Consider the following 22,893-nt stretch of genomic DNA (forward strand, 5'->3'; position numbering starts at 1 on the left):
TATTTCACTGCACTGCTCCGATTGGCTGTCAGTATGACGCACGCTGATGATGTCACGGAATATGAAAGTTCTCTATCCGTGGTTGTCAGTCACTAGAGCTATGAGTGTGAGCAGGGTGTGCAGGACGGGGGCGCTGCGGCTGCTGAACCACGGGGGCCAGGGGGCCACAGCAGCCGCACACAGGGGCTTCAGGACATCCACAGCTTTACCGAAGGAGGATGAATTCACCAAAAGTAAGTGACCCCGCACAACATAGGGCACTGATATGTATAAGCAGGGTGTGGAGTCTATAAGCCAAACCTACGACTCCGACCCCCTCATACACGGCTGCGACCCCCTCATTCACGACTCATGTGTAAGTGATAAATTTACTGCAGCACAGATTCATCTCAGTAAAGTCCAGACCCTGAGATCAGGAATAGGACGGACATTTATAGGACATTTCAGAACTTTCCCAAATTCTAATGAAAAATATTCCCCACAAAACTGCATTGAACGACTGCACCCAATGTATTATATATTGTTGGAGTTGGTCCATTTTATACCGACTCCAGCTCCACAGCCCTGTGTGTGTGTGTGTGTGTATATATATATTATTTTACTCACTTATATAGTGCCATTAATTCCACAGCACTTTACAGACATTATCATCGCTGTCCCCATCGGGGCTCACAATCTACATTCCCTATCAGTATATCTTTGGATTGTGGGTAGAAACCCGAGAACACGGAGGAAACCCACGAAACACGGGGAGAACATACAAACTCCTTGCAGATGTCGTCCTTGGTGGGATTTGAACCCAGGACTCCAGCGCTGCAAGGCTGCAGTGCTAACCACTGAGCCACCATACAGTGCTAACCACTGAGCCACCATACAGTGCTAACCACTGAGCCACCATACAGTGCTAACCACTGAGCCACCATACAGTGCTAACCACTGAGCCACCATACAGTGCTAACCACTGAGCCACCATACAGTGCTAACCACTGAGCCACCATGCTGCCCTATATATAATGTGTGAGCAGTGACTGCAGCACTGTGTGCACAATCCCATATATACTGCATCACCTGAGATATATATATATATATATATATATATATATATATATATATATATATATATATATATATATATATATATATATATATATATATATATATATATATATAATGTACACACACTGTGTGATACAATGTATCATCCTATTCTCTGTGTGATTAGTATGTTTTCCTCCCTGATCTGTGGCTGCACAGACGTTCCTGTCCCCATCGGTCCACATCGGCTGCTTCCCTATCAGCGAAGATGATTCTTTCACCTTTGGGGACTGTAGCAAGTTGTCTGACAACTGACAGTAGCTGCTGCACGGCCTCCTCACAGGTGTCACCGATAATTACTGAGGAAATAATGTCACATGACGGCTCGTTACTTCTGGACTCGTCACCTTGTATTAACCCCGTGGTGTAACGAGCCGTCACAACTGCTGACAATGCTGCTGATTGTGCACGAGATATCTCTGGTTATTGCTTAATATTAAAACTTAAAGACTAAACCCGTCATAAAGAATCATCAGCTGTTTATGTATCAGCCTCATTACAAACTCCATACTGTTCAATACTGCTGACAACCAGCCTGTATATCATCATGTAGAGAGGTTGTCAGATCTGCCCCCTGGTGGTGACATCACTGACAGCACCGTCTGCTCGCCGTTGATCGTCTGTGATCGGATCATTATTTCTCTGTTTTCCTCCCAGTTCTCTCCCATGAGATGCAGAAGATCCACAATAAAGTGCGGGACGCTCTGCCCGGCAGTGACTGGTCACCGTTGAAATCCATGGACCATATGCCGCCAGAACACTCGGACATCGTCATCGCAGGGGGCGGAGTCATGGGCTGGGCAGTTGCCTATTGGCTGATGAAAATGCAGACCAAGAAGAAAGCGTACAATGTGCTGGTGGTGGAGCGCGACCCGACCGTGAGTCTCCTGGCAGGTCGGAGCGGCGCGCACAGATCGGAGCGGCGCGCTCTGCGCCGTCACTTTATCGTAACATTCAGATTTTAACGTGAAAGCGCCAACTGCAGGGCCGTTGTGACTATTACACCAGGGAGTTGCCTTGTAAGCAATTGTCTATTATTCATCATCTACCGGAATACAAGGTGTCATCCGCCCCAGATCCGATGCCCTATTGACAGCTGTTGAGTGGTCTGCGCCTCTGTGACCCCGTTATTTGTAGTATATTATACACCCTGCGAGCCGTGTACATGAGGCATCCCAGAGGACCCAGGTAACGTTATGTAATAACTCCCTCTCTTCTCTCACCCCCAGTACTCTCACGCCTCCACCGTTCTCTCGGCAGGCGGCATCCGGCAGCAATTCTCCCGACCCGAAAACATCCAGATGTCGCTGTTTGGCGCCCATTTCCTGCGCAACATTAATGTAAGATGCCAGTAATGTAACAAAAGGGACCGATGCAAAGAACCCACAGTACAGTCACTTATCACCTGCTATTATACTCCAGAGCTGCACTCACTATTCTGCTGGTGCAGTCACTGTGTACATACATTACATTACTGATCCTGAGTTACCTCCTGTATTATACTCCAGAGCTGCACTCACTATTCTGCTGGTGCAGTCACTGTGTACATACATTACTGATCCTGAGTTACCAACTGTATTATACTCCAGAGCTGCACTCACTATTCTGCTGGTGCAGTCACTGTGTACATACATTACTGGTCCTGAGTTACCTCCTGTATTATACTCCAGAGCTGCATTCACTATTCTGCTGGTGCAGTCACTGTGTACATACATTACATTACTGATCCTGAGTTACATCCTGCATTATACTCCAGAGCTGCACTCACTATTCTGCTGGTGCACTCACTGTGTACATACATTACATTACTGATTCTGAGTTACGTCCTGTATTATACTCCAGAGCTGCACTCACTATTCTGCTGGTGCAGTCACTGTGTACATACATTACTGATCCTGAGTTACCAACTGTATTATACTCCAGAGCTGCACTCACTATTCTGCTGGTGCAGTCACTGTGTACATACATTACTGATCCTGAGTTACCAACTGTATTATACTCCAGAGCTGCACTCACTATTCTGCTGGTGCAGTCACTGTGTACATACATTACTGGTCCTGAGTTACCTCCTGTATTATACTCCAGAGCTGCATTCACTATTCTGCTGGTGCAGTCACTGTGTACATACATTACATTACTGATCCTGAGTTACATCCTGCATTATACTCCAGAGCTGCACTCACTATTCTGCTGGTGCACTCACTGTGTACATACATTACATTACTGATTCTGAGTTACGTCCTGTATTATACTCCAGAGCTGCACTCACTATTCTGCTGGTGCACTCACTGTGTACATACATTACATTACTGATTCTGAGTTACGTCCTGTATTATACTCCAGAGCTGCACTCACTATTCTGCTGGTGCAGTCACTTTGTACATACATTACATTACTGATCCGGAGTTACATCCTGTATTATACTCCAGAGCTGCACTCACTATTCTGCTGGTGCAGTCACTGTGTACATACATTACATTACCGATCCTGAGTTACATCCTGTATTATACTCCAGAGCTGCACTCACTATTCTGCTGGTGCAGTCACTGTGTACATGCATTACATTACTGATCCTGAGTTACATCCTGTATTATACTCCAGAGCTGCACTCACTATTCTGCTGGAGCAGTCACTGTGTACATACATTACATTGCTGATCCTGAGTTACATCCTGTATTATACTCCAGAGCTGCACTCACTATTCTGCTGGTGCAGTCACTGTGTACATACATTACATTGCTGATCCTGAGCTACATCCTGTATTATACTCCAGAGCTGCACTCACTATTCTGCTGGTGCAGTCACTGTGTATATACATTACATTACTGATCCTGAGTTATATCCTGTATTATACTCCAGAGCTGCACTCACTATTCTGCTGGTGCAGTCACTGTGTTCATACATTACATTACTGATCCTGGGTTACCTCCTGTATTATACTCCAGAGCTGCACTCACTATTCTGCTGGTGCAGCCACTGTGTACATACATTACATTACTGATCCTGAGTTACATCCTGTATTATACTCCAGAGCTGCACTCACTATTCTGCTGGTGCAGTCACTGTGTATATACATTACATTACTGATCCTGAGTTACATCCTGTATTATACTCCAGAGCTGCACTCACTATTCTGCTGGTGCAGTCACTGTGTATATACATTACATTACTGATCCTGAGTTATATCCTGTATTATACTCCAGAGCTGCACTCACTATTCTGCTGGTGCAGTCACTGTGTTCATACATTACATTACTGATCCTGGGTTACCTCCTGTATTATACTCCAGAGCTGCACTCACTATTCTGCTGGTGCAGTCACTATGTACATACATTACATTACTGATCCTGAGTTACATCCTGTATTATACTCCAGAGCTGCACTCACTATTCTGCTGGTGAGGTCACTGTGTACATACATTACATTACTGATCCTGAGTTACATCCTGTATTATACTCCAGAGCTGCACTCACTATTCTGCTGGTGCAGTCACTGTGTACATACATTACATTACTGATCCTGAGTTACCTCCTGTATTATACTCCAGAGCTGCACTCACTATTCTGCTGGTGCAGTCACTGTGTACATACATTACATTACTGATCCTGAGTTACATCCTGTATTATACTCCAGAGCTGCACTCACTATTCTGCTGGTGCAGTCACTGTGTACATACATTACATTACTGATCCTGAGTTACATCCTGTATTATACTCCAGAGCTGCACTCACTATTCTGCTGGTGCAGTCACTGTGTACATACATTACATTACTGATCCTGAGTTACATCCTGTATTATACTCCAGAGCTGCACTCACTATTCTGCTGGTGCAGTCACTGTGTACATACATTACATTACTGATCCTGAGTTACTTCCTGTATTATACTCCAGAGCTGCACTCACTATTCTGCTGGTGCAGTCACTGTGTACATACATTACATTACTGATCCTGAGTTACATCCTGTATTATACTCCAGAGCTGCACTCACTATTCTGCTGGTGCAGTCACTGTGTACATACATTACATTACTGATCCTGAGTTACTTCCTGTATTATACTCCAGAGCTGCACTCACTATTCTGCTGGTGCAGTCACTGTGTACATACATTTCTTGTCCTCTTTCTTGGACCTGCCTGAGACCCCCATGTTTATTACAGGAGTACTTGGGTGTTATAAATGAAGACCCCGTTGATATTCAGTTTAACCCCTCGGGGTACCTCTTCCTGTCCAGTGAGAAAGGAGCCGATATCCTGGAGGAAAATTACCGAGTGCAGAGGTACTGGGTGGGGATGATAGAGGTTGTAGTACCAGGCCGCTCCATTCTTCTATAAGTCATATAATGTGGTATCATGGGAACCTCCTCATTTACACAAGACCTGACACTCGCTGAGGGTTTGTTACAGTTGTATTCAGTGTGGACAATCCTGTGTGAGCTGCACACCACTTCTGTCTTGAGGGTTTGTTACAATGTATCGCCCAGCTCCGGGGTACTTTGTGGTTGATGGTGGGGATTATAGGGTGGGCTCAGGTTCCCCCCGGGGTCTGCGAAAGCCGCGATGGACTTTCTAGTGGGAGGCTGTTGTGACCTTGGTGTTTCTGGTCACTTCCCACGAGATGTTGTGTCCTGGACATTAACCACAGACGTGGCCCATCAGTGGGTGTCACTCAGGACGGCCGCTCCTGCAGCTCCCGGGGGGTTGTCGCCAGTGGGTGTCACTCAGGATGTTGGCTCCTGCAGCTCCCGGGAGGTTGTCGCCAGTGGGTGTCACTCAGGATGTTGGCTCCTGCAGCTCCCGGGAGGTTGTCGCCAGTGGGTGTCACTCAGGATGTTGGCTCCTGCAGCTCCCGGGAGGTTGTCGCCAGTGGGTGTCACTCAGGATGTTGGCTCCTGCAGCTCCCGGGAGGTTGTCGCCAATGGGTGTCACTCAGGATGTTGGCTCCTGCAGCTCCCGGGAGGTTGTCGCCAGTGGGTGTCACTCAGGATGTTGGCTCCTGCAGCTCCCGGGAGGTTGTCGCCAGTGGGTGTCACTCAGGACGGCCGCTCCTGCAGCTCCCGGGAGGTTGTCGCCAGTGGGTGTCACTCAGGACGGCCGCTCCTGCAGCTCCCGGGGGGTTGTCGTCAGTGGGTGTCACTCAGGATGTTGGCTCCTGCAGCTCCCGGGAGGTTGTCGCCTGTGGGTGTCACTCAGGATGTTGGCTCCTGCAGCTCCCGGGAGGTTGTCGCCAGTGGGTGTCACTCAGGATGTTGGCTCCTGCAGCTCCCGGGAGGTTGTCGCCTGTGGGTGTCACTCAGGATGTAGGCTTCTGCAGCTCCCGGGAGGTTGTCGTCAGTGGGTGTCACTCAGGATGTTGGCTCCTGCAGCTTCCGGGAGGTTGTCGCCAGTGGGTGTCACTCAGGATGTTGGCTCCTGCAGCTCCCGGGAGGTTGTCGCCAGTGGGTGTCACTCAGGATGTTGGCTCCTGCAGCTCCCGGGAGGTTGTCGCCAGTGGGTGTCACTCAGGATGTTGGCTCCTGCAGCTCCCGGGAGGTTGTCGCCAATGGGTGTCACTCAGGATGTTGGCTCCTGCAGCTCCCGGGAGGTTGTCGCCAGTGGGTGTCACTCAGGATGTTGGCTCCTGCAGCTCCCGGGAGGTTGTCGCCAGTGGGTGTCACTCAGGACGGCCGCTCCTGCAGCTCCCGGGAGGTTGTCGCCAGTGGGTGTCACTCAGGACGGCCGCTCCTGCAGCTCCCGGGGGGTTGTCGTCAGTGGGTGTCACTCAGGATGTTGGCTCCTGCAGCTCCCGGGAGGTTGTCGCCTGTGGGTGTCACTCAGGATGTTGGCTCCTGCAGCTCCCGGGAGGTTGTCGCCAGTGGGTGTCACTCAGGATGTTGGCTCCTGCAGCTCCCGGGAGGTTGTCGCCTGTGGGTGTCACTCAGGATGTAGGCTTCTGCAGCTCCCGGGAGGTTGTCGCCAGTGGGTGTCACTCAGGATGTAGGCTCCTGCAGCTCCCGGGAGGTTGTCGCCAGTGGGTGTCACTCAGGATGTTGGCTCCTGCAGCTCCCGGGAGGTTGTCGCCAGTGGGTGTCACTCAGGATGTAGGCTCCTGCAGCTCCCGGGAGGTTGTCGTCAGTGGGTGTCACTCGGGATGTTGGCTCCTGCAGCTCCCGGGAGGTTGTCGTCAGTGGGTGTCACTCGGGATGTAGGCTCCTGCAGCTCCTGGGAGGTTGTCGTCAGTGGGTGTCACTCGGGATGTTGGCTCCTGCTGCTCCCGGGAGGTTGTCGTCAGTGGGTGTCACTCGGGATGTTGGCTCCTGCAGCTCCCGGGAGGTTGTCGTCAGTGGGTGTCACTCGGGATGTTGGCTCCTGCAGCTCCCGGGAGGTTGTCGTCAGTGGGTGTCACTCGGGATGTTGGCTCCTGCAGCTCCCGGGAGGTTGTCGTCAGTGGGTGTCACTCGGGATGTAGGCTCCTGCAGCTCCTGGGAGGTTGTCGTCAGTGGGTGTCACTCGGGATGTTGGCTCCTGCTGCTCCCGGGAGGTTGTCGTCAGTGGGTGTCACTCGGGATGTTGGCTCCTGCAGCTCCCGGGAGGTTGTCGTCAGTGGGTGTCACTCGGGATGTTGGCTCCTGCTGCTCCCGGGAGGTTGTCGTCAGTGGGTGTCACTCGGGATGTTGGCTCCTGCAGCTCCCGGGAGGTTGTCGTCAGTGGGTGTCACTCGGGATGTTGGCTCCTGCAGCTCCCGGGAGGTTGTCGTCAGTGGGTGTCACTCGGGATGTTGGCTCCTGCAGCTCCCGGGAGGTTGTCGCCAGTGGGTGTCACTCAGGACGGCCGCTCCTGCAGCTCCCCGGGGGGTTGTCGCCCGGCTTTTCCAGGAGCAGACAGGCAGTGACTCCCTGAATTCGGGGTATTGTCTTGGTGACACTTTTTGTATTACTTTCTTGCACGGCAGGGAGCAGGGGGCCAAGGTGACGCTGCTCTCCCCGGATCAGCTGAAGAGGAAGTTTCCGTGGATCAGTACGCAGGACGTGGCTTTGGCCTCTTATGGTGAGGGCTGCTCCGTACCGGACCATCAGGTTCTGGATTACTGCAATGACTGTGGGTTTCTCTGTATTCAGGGCTGGAGAACGAGGGCTGGTTCGATCCCTGGCTGCTGCTCAGTGCTCTCCGGCGTAAGGCCATGTCCATGGGCGCCCTGCATTGTCACGGAGAGGTGACGGGTGAGTGCCGCGCTCAGCAAGTGTCACCATTGGTCCTGTACTTGGTCTCTCCCGCTCGTCCTTAGCCAATGGCAGAACTTCAGGAAATCAACCCTAAATATATCCAGATAAATGAGGGGAACTGCAGAGGAAAGTGGGGGTCAAAAATCACCTAAATATTAACATGCAGCACCAGTAATAACCAGTGGGTGGCAGCACTGCAATGTGTCTTATACAATGTGATCCGCCCTGGTGTTGCAGCCGCCGGCGTAGAACTACATATCCCAGAATGCCCGGACTTCTAATAAAATATTATTGTCGATAGGTTTCAACTACATGTTGCAAGGAATGATGACGGAGGGCGGCGAGCGGGTGAACTGTAAAATAATCAAACAAGTAATTGTGAGTATATCCCGGATGGCGGGTTTATGTGATTACTGACGTTAATTAGGTTTTGTTTATTTCAGATTGATTTATTTTTTTCATATTATGGACATTCTGATTTTTGTAGTTTTTTTTTGTACATTCTGGTATTTTCCAGGTCCAGACGCAGAACAGTTTGGAGACGCAACCTGTGGACTGTATGGCGGTCGTCAATGCCGCCGGCGCCTGGTCTACCAAAGTGGCAGAGATGGTTGGGATCGGCTGTGGGAACCCGGGCACCTATGAAGAAGTCAAACTCCCTGTAGAGCCCAGAAAGAGGTATCATCACCCTCATCGTCCGGCTCGGTTGTTTCTCTGCACCGTTTTTATCCAGAATCATTTGACTTCTCCGCCAGATACATCTACATGTTCCACTGCCCCGGCGGCCCCGGTCTGGACTGCCCGATGATGATCGACAGCTCCGGGGTTTATTTCAGGAGGGAGGGAATGGGGGGAAACTACATCGGGGGCCTCTCTCCCCCGGAGGTAAGTGGCGGCTGCGTGCACGATGGCGGCTGCGTGCACGATGGCGGCGGAGGAGACACTAATCGTCCTTCTGCGCAGGAGGAAGAACCGGACACCAGTAACCTGGACGTGGACCACGAGTATTTCCAGCAGAAGGTCTGGCCGCTCCTGGCACACAGAGTGCCGCTCTTCGAGTCCTTGAAGGTGCGTCCGGCGGAGGAAACCGTCCACGGGTTCACATCAGCACAATCACTCCCATCATCTCTTTCAGAAGTTGTGAGACTTTAGAATAGACGTCGTTTCAATGTCTCACCATTTTCCGGCTCTCTGCTTGCTGTCAGTGAATAGATACAGCCGGTTCACTTCCAGGGGCTGGAGCCCCATACACAGGTGGTCTTCTTCTATTCTCCCAGCTGATAGAATTGTAGCCAAGCTGCTCTGGGTAATCCTGTGACTGCTACATTGTAGCAAACCCGGATTGTCAGCAGTGGGGTCCTGGGGTCAGGACTTCACTGACAGCAAGCGGAGATCTTCTACAGGACAAGAAACAAAGGGGCCGATTCGTCAGAGTAAAACTTTTTAAACAACTTGCAGACTCGAGAAAACGTTGTAAGTTTTGGCGCTTTCACACCGACCCCCCGCCATCTGGAGTGGGTGGATTTTATGGGAGGGGGGTGGTCAGGAGCGATGGATTTTGCAGACAAAGCGCCATTCTTGATGAATCGGTCACAAAGTAATTAGAAGCTGCAGAACTTCTTTGTGCCATAATTGGGGGCGGCCCTGTCAGCTCCTCCAGGGGTGGCCGCTGCGGCTCTTCGGGTCGTGCCCTTAGTGACGCGGGGTCTCTCGTGCAGGTGAAGTCGGCCTGGGCCGGGTATTACGACTACAACACGTATGACCAGAACGGCGTCATCGGCATCCACCCGCTGGTGCAGAACCTTTACTTCGCCTGCGGCTTCAGCGGGCACGGCTTGCAGCAGGCTCCGGCCGTGGGCCGCGCCATCGCAGAGATTCTGCACAACGGGCGCTTCACCACACTGGACCTGGAAGCTTTCGGGTTCCAGCGTTTCATCTCCCAACAACCAGTCCTGGAGAGGAACATTGTGTGAGGTGAGTGCGGGATGGGGGCGCTGGTCCGATGTGCACCCCGGGAATTTCGCTGCAGACCCCCCCCCCCCCCTCACGCGGCTACAGAACCCTGCAATTATCTTCTCCTGCTCATCCTGAGCCTCTCAGTGCATGAATATAATGTGAGTAGTGCAGTAAAGACTGACAGAGAATTCCTGGCATTGCAGTAATACATAAGGATGTATATGCCATTCAGGGCATGTGGAAAGCTGGGTGATCCCCACTTTGGGGCTAGTTGGGGGAGGGGTCTATTTTAACCCTTTGCAGTCTTTTTTGATGTTTCTAAGACTTCTTGTCTCTACAGCGTGGACAGGAGACTGCAGTCGCTGCCTTTTATATCCAGAGCCAAAGAGACAAAGATGGAGGCCGATGGCTTCAGGGATTACACCGTCACAAGTGCCCATTAAAGACTTGTATGAATGTGACTTATTGTGCACTCAGCTGCTATCTGCACGTGACCCTATGACAACTCTTCCTGCACCAATCCCCTGTTGTCATAGTCCTCTGGGCCTTGGTGCAATTGATGTTTTTTTTTTACTTGTGATGGATGTAGTGAAGTCCTTTAGCCCAGAAGAGCTGTCATAGGGACTGTCTTCTACATCGAGCTCTACCCTCTATTCGGAATGTATCTGGTGCTGTAGGAGGATCGCTTCTGGTACTTCCCCTTTAAGATACTGATTTCCAGCAGATACAATATATTTTTATCATTATCGGATCCTCTGTGTGATCGGCTTATTCCAGGGATCCCGTCCTCTCTGGGATCTAATAATCTACTTCCGCTGCGGGATCAATGAGCTGAGGATCTGTGGCTCTGCACAGCCGCTCAGGAGTATATAGAGGGGGGGGCTCTGGAGTATATTGGTGGGGGGGGGGGGCGGCGGCCCACGAGTATATCGGCGGTGGTGGTGGCGGCGGTGATATACTCCCGAGCCCTCCCCACCACCACCGCCGATATACTCGTGGGCCGCCGCCCCCACCACCGCCGATATACTCGTGGGCCGCCGCGGCCCACGAGTATATCGGCGGCGGTGGTGGGGAGGGCTTGGGAGTATATCATCGGCGGCAGCGGTGGTGGGGAGGGCTCGGGAGTATATCATCGGCGGCAGCGGTGGTGGGGAGGGCTCGGGAGTATATCATCGGCGGCAGCGGTGGTGGGGAGGGCTCGGGAGTATATCATCGGCGGCAGCGGTGGTGGGGAGGGCTCGGGAGTATATCATCGGCGGCAGCGGTGGTGGGGAGGGCTCGGGAGTATATCATCGGCGGCAGCGGTGGTGGGGAGGGCTCGGGAGTATATCATCGGCGGTGGTGGGGAGGGCTCGGGAGTATATCATCGGCGGCAGCGGTGGTGGGGAGGGCTCGGGAGTATATCATCGGCAGCAGCGGTGGTGGGGAGGGCTCGGGAGTATATCATCGGCGGCAGCGGTGGTGGGGAGGGCTCGGGAGTATATCATCGGCGGTGGTGGGGAGGGCTCGGGAGTATATCATCGGCGGCAGCGGTGGTGGGGAGGGCTCGGGAGTATATCATCGGCGGCAGCGGTGGTGGGGAGGGCTCGGGAGTATATCATCGGCGGTGGTGGGGAGGGCTCGGGAGTATATCATCGGCGGTGGTGGGGAGGGCTCGGGAGTATATCTGAGGTGGGGAGGGCTCGGGAGTATATCATCGGCGGCAGCGGTGGTGGGGAGGGCTCGGGAGTATATCATCGGCAGCAGCGGTGGTGGGGAGGGCTCGGGAGTATATCATCGGCGGCAGCGGTGGTGGGGAGGGCTCGGGAGTATATCATCGGCGGCGGCGGGGAGGGCTCGGGAGTATATCATCGGCGGCAGCGGTGGTGGGGAGGGCTCGGGAGTATATCATCGGCGGCAGCGGTGGTGGGGAGGGCTCGGGAGTATATCATCGGCGGCGGCGGGGAGGGCTCGGGAGTATATCGGCGGCGGCGGGGAGGGCTCGGGAGTATATCGGCGGTGGTGGTGGGGAGGGCTCGGGAGTATATCGGTGGTGGGGAGGGGCTCGGGAGTATATCGGTGGTGGGGAGGGGCTCGGGAGTATATCGGTGGTGGGGAGGGGCTCGGGAGTATATCGGTGGTGGGGAGGGGCTCGGGAGTATATCGGTGGTGGGGAGGGGCTCGGGAGTATATCGGTGGTGGGGAGGGGCGCGGGAGTATATCGGTGGTGGGGAGGGGCTCGGGAGTATATCGGCGGCGGCGGGGAGGGCTCGGGAGTATATCGGTGGTGGGGAGGGCTCGGGAGTATATCATCGGCGGCAGCGGTGGTGGGGAGGGCTCGGGAGTATATCGGCGGTGGTGGGGAGGGCTCGGGAGTATATCGGCGGTGGTGGTGGGGAGGGCTCGGGAGTACATTGGCGGCGGCAGTGGGGAGGGCTCGGGAGTACATCGGGGGGAGCCAGGCCGCTGCTTTCTACTATATTTTGTGAGGTAGCACCTCGCCTTTTATCAGATCTCTGCTTCCCGTCAGTGAATGGAAACAGGTTAGTGTCTGAGATCTGAACATCTCACAGCTGAAGATTTGTTACTATTGGATCCGCTCTAGACAATCTCTTGGGACCTTGCACATCTGCAGTCCTGGTGGTTGTTACAGTGTGTCAGCGCAGAGTCCCTGATGGCCTGGATACAACTGAAGCAAACCCTCAGCTGTGAGCATTAGCTCTCACTAGGTACAATATCCTGCACCCTGCCGGGCTCTGACCGCAGCCGGCGCCGTTCTTCTTACTCGGAAGTAAAAATCATTTTACTGAACATTAAATTAACTTTTTATTTTAAAAAAATTGTAACAAAAAAAATTTTTTCAAAAGAAAATGGAATTTTCCCTTTCACCGATTCGTCACTTATGGGGTCTTTAAGTCATTTGTGCCTTTTCTTGTTTCATTTTTTTGGTGTTTTTCACCTGTTTTACGCGGTCGCCATTGTATGTGAAGTTCAGAGCTGATGAATATTGACTGATGCCTTAATTGTAACGATAAAAAAGTTGCTAAATTTCTGCACAAATGTCCCCCAGCGATTTTTCTTATGAATTACTGAGCCTTTTTTGTACAAGTTTTTTATGACATTTTTAGCAGAACATGGAAACGTTTGAGCGAAAAAGTTGCACAAAAGCGTTAAAAGAACCTAAAAAGGTGAGGAAAGGGTTAATACAGTTATGAGAATGGGATCCCCACACTCCGGATCCACCGAGTCCATTACCAGCACCGCCGTTCCCAGGACCCTCCATCAGCACAGGGGTTGGGACCCCCCCAATAAACACCATAATAAGATGCAGAACGTTACTTTGTATCCACCGTGCGGAGCCAATAATGGCTGTCACTGCCCCCGGGGGGGCCGCACATCCGGCCGCTGCGACTCCGCTCTATGTTCTCGGGGCCGCGAGGTTCGCCGCACCTCGTTCCAGCTCCTCGTCACTTCTTTTTGAAGAACTCGGCCACAGACGTCGTCCTCTTCACCCCTGCAAGGAAGGATCCATATCACATCTACTGCTACCAAACTACAACTCCCAGCGTGTGCGGGGGAATATGGGGGTTGTACTTTGGTAGCAGCTGCCGGCCTCACCTCGGAGATTTCTGCCATCACAAGTCACTTCTGTGAATGTAAAGGGGTCTTATACAAATAAAGTGCAACAACTTTCTCCGAGACTGAACCCCCCGCTGCTTGCTGTCAGTGAATGTGCACAGTGTTACCTTGACTCATGTCCAACCCGTACATGTGCATTAGCGGCGATACACTGTAACAAACCTGCAGATCTAGGGCCGTGCGGTCCTTCATGCTCTGAATGTTGCCCTTCACTGACAGCAAGCACAGATATTACAATGGCTAGGAAGCAGAGTCACCGCCACCACTGATGACTTGTAATGTGGAGATGCCCCTTTAAATGTACATATGGGCGTTGAACAGAGCTGCAGCTCCGTTTCTGTGTGTCAGTTTCCGGATGATAGAAACCTGTGTGCGCACCGACGCCAGACTGAACTTGTACACAGCAGGCAGTCGAAACAAGCAGAGCTGCAGTGTAAAGCATGAGGGAGTGAGACCCCCCACCAGTCGTGCAGCAGTGCTGGAGTCGCCCATGTTTTCCATCTGTCACCCTGACGCTGTTCTCACCCTTGCTGGGGCTTTGTGGCCCGTCCGTCCCGCCGCTCCCCGACCTCCGGGCGTACGCCGCCTTCATGCGCTGGATGTTTCGCTTGCTCACGGTCTCGTGCTCCACGATGGGCTTGGGGTAGTCCTGTCCGATGATGCAGCCGGCGCGCTCCTGCACGCTGCGGGGGGATTTCCACGGCTCGTATATGTACTCGGGTGGGAACTTCTTTAATATCGGCAAATATTTCCTGCAGGACGGGAGCTGGAAAGTGATCAGCGGCTCCACGAACCCCCCACAATGGACCCGGCCCCAGCAGGGGGCGCCCCTCAGTGCCCGCTCGCCCGCCTTACAAATGCTCAGCAGCTGATGGGCAAAGGTGGAGGATTTGCGGTAAAACTGCTGGAACAATTCGAGCGTTTTTACTTGTATTTTTTTCCCATTCTGTTGAATCGCATTCACTGATGTTATTGGAAAGTGCAGCGGCTTTTATCATTGAAAATCATGCAGCGTGTGAACGAGCCCTGAAAGGGACGTTCCAGTTTGATGTGACTATTGAGAGTGCTCTACACTGACAGGCAGCAGAGGTCTTACTGGTAAGAAGCAGCGGTCCTTCCCAGTGCCGGAGGCGTCTAATCCGATGATTCGGCACTCACTTTATGTAATCTCCGTTTTTGTCGGTTTTCTTCCCAAACGCCACCGGGGAGTAAATGCGGAAGAAGCGGTGGAAGAAGGCGCTGGCGGAGAGCCACAGCCAGTTCCCGGCATTCAGCGACCAGTCCGCGTCCAGCAGCAGCTCCTCAAAAACCTGCGGGTGGAGAACACGGCGTCAGCGGCCCTCCCGCTCCGCCCATCAGATCACCCACACGGCCGCCATCTCTCTGACCTTCTGACCTTCCTCCCACGATATCCACAGATCTCCACGGGTCAGGAAACAGGCGACGGCGTGCCGAGCAAGATGGTGGATCCAGCCCTCCGTCCTCAGCTGCGTCATGATGGCGTCTATGAAGGGGAAACCAGTCCTGGCCTGAGGGAGGTCAGACACGGTCATCACCCAGCGGCCTGAACACATGAGCTGACACTCTACAGCACATAGATGAACGGACACCGGGGAATTGGTCACCGGGCCGTACTTATGTGTTGGTATCAGCCTGTATTAGGCAATGCTGGGGGTAGTAGTTCTACCACATCTGGAGACCACAGGAGGCAGATCAGTGTGACAGCCTGCAATTAGGCATGAACCAGCAGCGCCATCCCCCTCCTCCCCCACATCACTCACTTCGCTCCAGGCTTCCAGATATTCCTTGTTCTCATCCCAATCCACCTGCACACACACAGAGTTTCCCACCATCTTGTCAAAGTTGGGTGTCCCTGCCCCCGCTATGTAGTAGAACTCGCGCCACAGAAGCTGACCGTGGAGTGACACCGGCGGAGACGAGTGCTTCTTCTGCAGAAGGAGAAATGGTTAAGAGGCTGCAGAAAGGAGAGCGCGAGGCGGCAGAAAGGAGGGAGGGAGCGAGGCGGCAGAAGGGAAAGGGAAGCGAAGGAGGGAGGGAGCGAGGCGGCAGAAGGGAAGGAAGGAGCGAGGCGGCAGAAGGGAAGAGAAGGAGGGAGCGAGGCGACAGAAGGGAAGGAAGGAGCGAGGCGGCAGAAGGGAAGAGAAGGAGGGAGCGAGGCGGCAGAAGGGAAGGAAGGAGCGAGGGAGGGAGCGAGGCGGCAGAAGGGAAGCGAGGGAGGGAGAAAGGCGGCAGAAGGGAAGCGAGGGAGGGAGCGAGGCGGCAGAAGGGAAGCGAAGGAGGGAGCGAAGCGGCAGAAGGGAAGCGAAGGAGGGAGCGAGGAGGCAGAAGGGAAGCGAAGGAGGGAGCGAGGCGGCAGGAGGGAGCGAGGCAGCAGAAGGGAAGCGAAGGAGGGAGTGAGCGAGGCAGAAGGGAAGCGAAGGAGGGAGCGAGGCGGCAGAAGGGAAGCGAAGGAGGGAGCGAGGCGGCAGAAGGGAAGCGAAGGAGGGAGCGAGGCGGCAGAAGGGAAGCGAAGGAGGGAGCGAGGCGGCAGAAGGGAAGCGAAGGAGGGAGCGAGGCGGCAGAAGGGAAGCGAAGGAGGGAGCGAGGCGGCAGAAGGGAAGCGAAGGAGGGAGAGAGCGAGGCGGCAGAAGGGAAGCGAAGGAGGGAGAGAGCGAGGCGGCAGAAGAGAAAGGGAAGCGAAGGAGGGAGGGAGCGAGGCGGCAGAAGAGAAAGGGAAGCGAAGGAGGGAGGGAGCGAGGCGGCAGAAGGAAAGCGAAGGAGGGAGGGAGAGGCGGCAGAAGGAAAGCGAAGGAGGGAGGGAGAGGCAGCAGAAGGAAAGTGAAGGGGGGAGGGAGAGGCGGCAGAAGGAAAGTGAAGGGGGGAGGGAGAGGCGGCAGAAGGAAAGTGAAGGGGGGAGGGAGCGAGACGGCAGAAGGGAAGTGAAGGAGGGAGCGAGGCGGAAGAAAAGAAGGAGGGAGTGAGGTGGAAGAAAAGGAGGGAGGGAGCGAGGCGTCAGGAGGGAGGGAGCGAGGTGACAGAGGGAAGGGTGATGGAAGTGTCCTGCATTCCCCCAAACCCATGAAGTGAATATAGAGATGACTTGTCCAGAAGGCATCTTCTCACCCCGTGGTAGATCTCCACCAGTCTCCAGTAGAAGACCCGTGCAGACAGACACCCAAACTTCACATAGGGGCTCAGCACCGTCGTACTGGGGCTCAGACTGTTGGGTTCAGTGTCCGGTTTCTTGAAGTTACACACCCAGACCTGAGAGCAGGAAACAACCAATCAGCAATCGGCTTATGACTGCTCCGATCGCCGCAGACGTCTCCTCACCGTCCTCCGCATGTGCAGGTCCAGCCGCCGCAGGGCCTCGCTCTCTCCCCCGGGGTACAGGTGAGGTCCCAGCTTGCTGGGGTCTTGTCCCAGCTCTTGTAATGTGGGAATCCCATATATCTCCTCGTATGACATCTTCCATGGTGTGCGGCAATCTAGAAAGAACCAGGTAGTGATGAGCCCATCCCCCTCACAGGCTCTGATCACTGCCCGAGCCGCACGGAGACCCTCCGTCTGCACCTCTCGTGTTTTCTTCAGTAGGTGCTGGACACGGACGCTTCGGAGCACCGATGGAGGACAGGACGGTTTGCAGGCGGACGTAGGTTAGAGGGGGCTTGCCATTGTTTTCAGCAATCACTCTGCAGGACGAAGAAAGAAGGTGGCAAATATGACCGGACAGAAGGAACAGAGATAATGGTCCGCACGGTATAGGGGCTGCCCCCCGGCACCCGCCTGTCCACATCGTACAGGGGCTGCCCCCCCCGCACCCACCTGTCCACATCGTACAGGGGCCGCCTCTTCACACCCGCCTGTCCACATCGTAAAGGGGCCGCCCCCCGGGCACCCACCTGTCCACATCGTACAGGGGCCGCCTCTCCACACCCGCCTGTCCACATCGTACAGGGGCCGCCTCTCCACACCCGCCTGTCCACATCGTACAGGGGCCGCCTCTTCACACCCGCCTGTCCGCATCGTACAGGAGCCGCCTCTCCACACCCGCCTGTCCACATCGTACAGGGGCCGCCTCTCCACACCCGCCTGTCCACATCGTACAGGGGCCGCCTCTTCACACCCGCCTGTCCACATCGTACAGGGGCCGCCTCCCCACACCCGCCTGTCCACATCGTACAGGGGCCGCCTCTTCACACCCGCCTGTCCGCATCGTACAGGGGCCGCCTCTCCACACCCGCCTGTCCACATCGTAAAGGGGCCGCCCCCCCGGCACCCACCTGTCCACATCGTAAAGGGGCCGCCCCCCCGGCACCCACCTGTCCACATCGTACAGGGGCCGCCTCTCCACACCCGCCTGTCCACATCGTAAAGGGGCCGCCCCCCCGGCACCCACCTGTCCACATCGTAAAGGGGCCGCCCCCCCGGCACCCGCCTGTCCACATCGTACAGGGGCCGCCTCCCCACACCCGCCTGTCCACATCGTACAGGGGCCGCCTCTTCACACCCGCCTGTCCACAACGTAAAGGGGCCGCCCCCCCGGCACCCACCTGTCCACATCGTACAGGGGCCGCCTCTGCACACCCGCCTTTCCACATCGTACAGGGGCCGCCCCCCCGGCACCCACCTGTCCACATCGTACAGGGGCCGCCTCTCCACACCCGCCTGTCCACATCGTACAGGGGCCGCCTCTCCACACCCGCCTGTCCACATCGTACAGGGGCCGCCTCCCCACACCCGCCTGTCCACATCGTACAGGGGCCGCCTCCCCACACCCGCCTGTCCACATCGTACAGGGGCCGCCTCTTCACACCTGCCTGTCCACAACGTAAAGGGGCCGCCCCCCCGGCAACCACCTGTCCACATCGTACAGGGGCCGCCTCTCCACACCCGCCTGTCCACATCGTACAGGGGCTGCCCCCCCCGCACCCACCTGTCCACATCGTACAGGGGCCGCCCCCCCGGCACCCACCTGTCCACATCGTACAGGGGCCGCCTCTCCACACCCGCCTGTCCACATCGTACAGGGGCCGCCTCTCCACACCCGCCTGTACACATCTTACAGGGGCCGCCTCTTCACACCCGCCTGTACACATCTTACAGGGGCCGCCCCCCCGGCACCCACCTGTCCACATCGTACAGGGGCCACCTCCCCACACCCGCCTGTCCACATCGTACAGGGGCCGCCACCCCACACCCGCCTGTCCACATCGTACAGGGGCCGCCTCCCCACACCCGCCTGTCCACATCGTACAGGGGCTGCCTCTTCACACCCACCTGTCCACATTGTACAGGGGCCGCCCCCCCTGCACCCGCCTGTCCACATCGTACAGGGGCCGCCTCTCCACACCCACCTGTCCACATCGTACAGGGGCCGCCCCCCCGGCACCCGCCTGTCCACATCGTACAGGGGCCGCCTCTTCACACCCACCTGTCCACATTGTACAGGGGCCGTCCCCCCTGCACCCGCCTGTCCACATCGTACATGGGCCGCCTCTCCACACCCGCCTGTCCACATCGTAAAGGGGCCGCCCCCCCGGCACCCACCTGTCCACATCGTACAGGGGCCGCCTCTCCACACCCGCCTGTCCACATCGTACAGGGGCTGCCCCCCCTCACCCACCTGTCCGCACGGTACAGGGGCTGCTCCCCCGCACCCGCCTGTCCGCACGGTACGGGGGCTGCTCCCCCGCACCCGCCTGTCCGCACGGTACAGGGGCCACCTCCCCGCACCCGCCTATCCGCACGGTACAGGGGCCGCCCACCCGCACCCGCCAGTCCGCACGGTACAGGGGCCGCACCCGCCTGTCCGCATCATACAGGGGCCACCCCCCCGCACCCGCCTGTCCGCATGTTACAGGGGCCGCCCCCCCGCACCCGCCTGTCCGCATGGTACAGGGGCCGCCCCCCCGCACCCGCCTGTCCGCATGGTACAGGGGCCGCCCCCCGCACCCACCTATCCGCATGGTACAGGGGCCGCCCCCCGCACCCACCTATCCGCACGGTACAGGGGCCGCACCCGCCTGTCCGCATCATACAGGGGCCACCCGCCTGTTCGCATCATACAGGGGCCGACCCCCCGCACCCGCCTGTCCGCACGGTACAGGGGCCGCCCCCACCTGTCCGCACGGTACAGGGGCCGCCCCCCGCACCCGCCTGTCCGCACGGTACAGGGGCCGCCCCCCCGCACCCGCCTGTCCGCACGGTACAGGGGCCGCGCCCCGCACCCGCCTGTCCGCACGGTACAGGGGCCGCGCCCCGCACCCGCCTGTCCGCACGGTACAGGGGCCGCGCCCCGCACCCGCCTGTCCGCACGGTACAGGGGCCGCGCCCCGCACCCACCTGTCCGCAACATACAGAGGCCGCCCCCCTGCACCCACCTGTCCGCATCGTACAGGGGCTGCTCCCCGGCACCCACCTGTCCATATTGTACAGGGGTCGCCCCCCCCCCCCGATCCACCTGTCCACGTCATACACGGGCCGCCCCCCTGCATCCACCTGTCCACGTCATATAGTGTCCGTCCCTCCCACACCCATATGTCCGCACGGTACAGGGGCCGCCCCCCCCCCCAGCACCAGCCTGTCCGCACGGTACAGGGGCCGCCCCCCCTCCGCACCCACCTGTCTACATCGTACAGGGGCAGCCGCACCCACCTGTCCACGTCGTACAGAGGCCGTCCCCCCGCATCCGCCTGTCCGCACGGTACAGGGGCCGCCCCCCCCCCCGCACCCGCCTGTCTGCACGGTACAGGGCCGCCCCCCCCACACCCACCTGTCCGCACGGTACAGGGCCGCCCCCCCGCACCCAATTGTCCGCATGGTACAGGGGCCGCCCCCCCTCCGCACCCACCTGTCTACATCGTACAGGGGCAGCCACACCCACCTGTCCATGTCGTACAGAGGCCGTCCCCCCGCATCCGCCTGTCCGCACGGTACAGGGGCCGCCCCCCCCCGCACCCGCCTGTCCGCACGGTACAGGGGCCGCCCCCCCCCCACCCGCCTGTCCGCACGGTACAGGGCCGCCCCCCCCACACCCGCCTGTCCGCACGGTACAGGGCCGCCCCCCCGCACCCAACTGTCCGCACGGTACAGGGCCGCCCCCCCGCATCCACCTGTCCACGTCATATAGGGGCTATCCCTCCCGCACCCACCTGTCCACGTCATACAGGGTGTTGGACACCTTCTGGATGACCTCCACGTTGTGCTCGGCGGCCAGCTTCTCCACCTCGGCATCCCGCTGCCTTGCGTACGGCTCGGTGTCCACCTCGAATGTCAGACGCGTCACCTTCCACTTCCTGAAAAGCTGCGGGAAAACTTCTGCTGGTTTCCCTCGTACCACAAACAACCTGCACAGAAGTAATGAGCCCCCATGAGGCATAAGCTCCGCCCAGGAGAAGCCCCCGCTAGAGGGGCCACAGTGTAACCCCAGGGCCCCTTCTTACCTGGAGTTGATCCTCTTCAGGTTCTCGTCCAGATCTCGCAGGGACTCGATGAGGAATCTCCAGCGGTTCACACTGACCTTCATGTTCTTAGGGAACCAGGGATCCAGAATGAAGATGGGCAGCAGCTGCTCGCAGTCCCTGATGGCGGCCAGCAGCGCCGGGTTATCATGGAGGCGCAGCCCCTTCCTGAACCAGTGGATGGAGCAGTGCGGAGGCGGCATGGTGCTGCACAGAGACGAGGAGGAGAAATGCAGTCAGTAGTAGAGGATGGTGGGGGTGATAGTGCACTGTGGTGTCAGTAGATGGTGGGGGTGATAGTGCACTGTGGTGTCAGTAGATGGTGGGGGTGATAGTGCAGTGGGGGCTCGATAGAGGATGGTGGGGGCGATAGTGGTGTCAGTAGATGGTGGAGGTGATAGTGCACTGTGGTGTCAGTAGATGGTGGGGGTGATAGTGCACTGTGAGGGCTCGGTAGGGGATGGTGGGGGTGATAGTGCACTGTGGGGGCTCGGTAGAGGATGGTGGGGGCTCGGTAGAGGATGGTGGGGGTGACAGTGCACTGTGGGGGCTCGGTAGAGGATGGTGGGGGCTCGGTAGAGGATGGTGGGGGTGACAGTGCACTGTGGGGGCTCGGTAGAGGATGGTGGGGGTGACAGTGCACTGTGGGGGCTCGGTAGAGGATGGTGGGGGTGACAGTGCACTGTGGGGGCTCGGTAGAGGATGGTGGGGGTGATAGTGCACTGTGGGGGCTCGGTAGACGATGGTGGGGGTGACAGTACACTGTGGGGGCTCGGTAGAGGATGCTGGGGGTGATAGTGCACTGTGGGGGCTCGGTAGAGGATGCTGGGGGTGACGGTGCACTGTGGGGGCTCGGTAGAGGATGGTGGGGTTGATAGTGTACTGTGGGGGCTCGGTAGAGGATGCTGGGGGTGATAGTGCACTGTGGGGGCTCGGTAGAGGATGCTGGGGGTGACGGTGCACTGTGGGGGCTCGGTAGAGGATGCTGGGGGTGATAGTGCACGGTGGGGGCTCGGTAGACGATGGTGGGGGTGATAGTGCACTGTGGGGGCTCGGTAGAGGATGGTGGGGGTGACAGTGCACTGTGGGGGCTCGGTAGACGATGGTGGGGGTGATAGTGCCGGTACCTGCTTTCTCCTCTCTGGGTCTCGGTTACATCACGCTTTAAGAAAAGTTACACAACGTTCCATGTGGGGGAGGAGCTACAGCCGGAAAGACCAATGAGAACGAGCCACTCTGGCCACACCCACAGCTAGTAACCCTGTACATCCTGTATTGGGAGCAAGTGATGGGATCGTAGAACTGATGTCGGCCGATGTGATCGCTGTCGGCCACGGACGAGAACATTCTCCGTCCTTGTATTGTATTCCGTGTCCGTCCTGTAAAGTATTCTCAGACCATACTGGGGGCGAAGCCTGATGGATCAAATACCCGGAAGTGAGCGGTGCCCCCGACACCCAGGACCGGGTCATCGCTCGTCATCACACCGATCGTCCATGCTTCCAGCTTTTACATTGTGTCCGTGAAAAACATTGTCTCTGATTTTTTATAAGATTTCCAGAA

The 22,893-nt window shown here is 56.7% G+C and overlaps 2 protein-coding genes across 2 annotated transcripts; one reads left to right on the forward strand and one right to left on the reverse strand.

Annotated features, from left to right (window-relative positions):
• Positions 1-20: 20 nt before the first annotated feature.
• FOXRED1 (FAD dependent oxidoreductase domain containing 1) lies at positions 21-11,000 on the forward strand. The gene is made up of 12 exons (XM_073657409.1): positions 21-233; positions 1,753-1,973; positions 2,325-2,435; positions 5,253-5,371; positions 8,023-8,117; positions 8,189-8,290; positions 8,595-8,671; positions 8,811-8,971; positions 9,049-9,178; positions 9,257-9,361; positions 10,012-10,267; positions 10,590-11,000. The coding sequence occupies exons 1-11, from the start codon at positions 47-49 to the stop codon at positions 10,264-10,266; spliced, it is 1,563 nt and encodes a 520-aa protein (XP_073513510.1). The 5' UTR covers positions 21-46; the 3' UTR covers position 10,267; positions 10,590-11,000.
• A 2,095-nt stretch (positions 11,001-13,095) lies between these two features.
• Positions 13,096-22,577, reverse strand: LOC141172842 (cryptochrome-1-like). Its single transcript, XM_073657410.1, has 11 exons — positions 22,458-22,577; positions 21,313-21,537; positions 21,022-21,216; positions 17,441-17,559; positions 17,201-17,355; positions 16,991-17,131; positions 15,649-15,816; positions 15,256-15,396; positions 15,026-15,177; positions 14,393-14,619; positions 13,096-13,742 (listed from the first exon to the last, which is right to left on the reverse strand). Exons 2-11 carry the CDS (start codon positions 21,531-21,533, stop codon positions 13,696-13,698), a joined length of 1,566 nt encoding a protein of 521 aa, XP_073513511.1. The 5' UTR covers positions 21,534-21,537; positions 22,458-22,577; the 3' UTR covers positions 13,096-13,695.
• Between the last annotated feature and the right edge of the window lie 316 nt (positions 22,578-22,893).

The sequence above is a fragment of the Phyllobates terribilis genome, unplaced genomic scaffold (assembly GCF_046119375.1).
Source record: "Phyllobates terribilis strain yellow unplaced genomic scaffold, ASM4611937v1 Scaffold_12__6_contigs__length_324123572, whole genome shotgun sequence".
NCBI lineage: Eukaryota > Metazoa > Chordata > Amphibia > Anura > Dendrobatidae > Phyllobates > Phyllobates terribilis.

Coding starts and splice junctions, on each gene's coding strand:
- FOXRED1 (XM_073657409.1), top strand. CDS start 47: ATGATGTCACGGAATATGAAAGTTCTCTATCCGTGGTTGTCAGTCACT. Junction 5,372..8,022: donor GAAAATTACCGAGTGCAGAG/GTACTGGGTGGG, acceptor CTTGCACGGCAG/GGAGCAGGGGGCCAAGGTGA. Junction 8,672..8,810: donor AAATAATCAAACAAGTAATT/GTGAGTATATCC, acceptor GGTATTTTCCAG/GTCCAGACGCAGAACAGTTT.
- LOC141172842 (XM_073657410.1), bottom strand. CDS start 21,533: ATGCCGCCTCCGCACTGCTCCATCCACTGGTTCAGGAAGGGGCTGCGC. Junction 17,132..17,200: donor ACCTGCACATGCGGAGGACG/GTGAGGAGACGT, acceptor TCCTGCTCTCAG/GTCTGGGTGTGTAACTTCAA. Junction 14,620..15,025: donor AAAAACGGAGATTACATAAA/GTGAGTGCCGAA, acceptor CCCGTCCTGCAG/GAAATATTTGCCGATATTAA.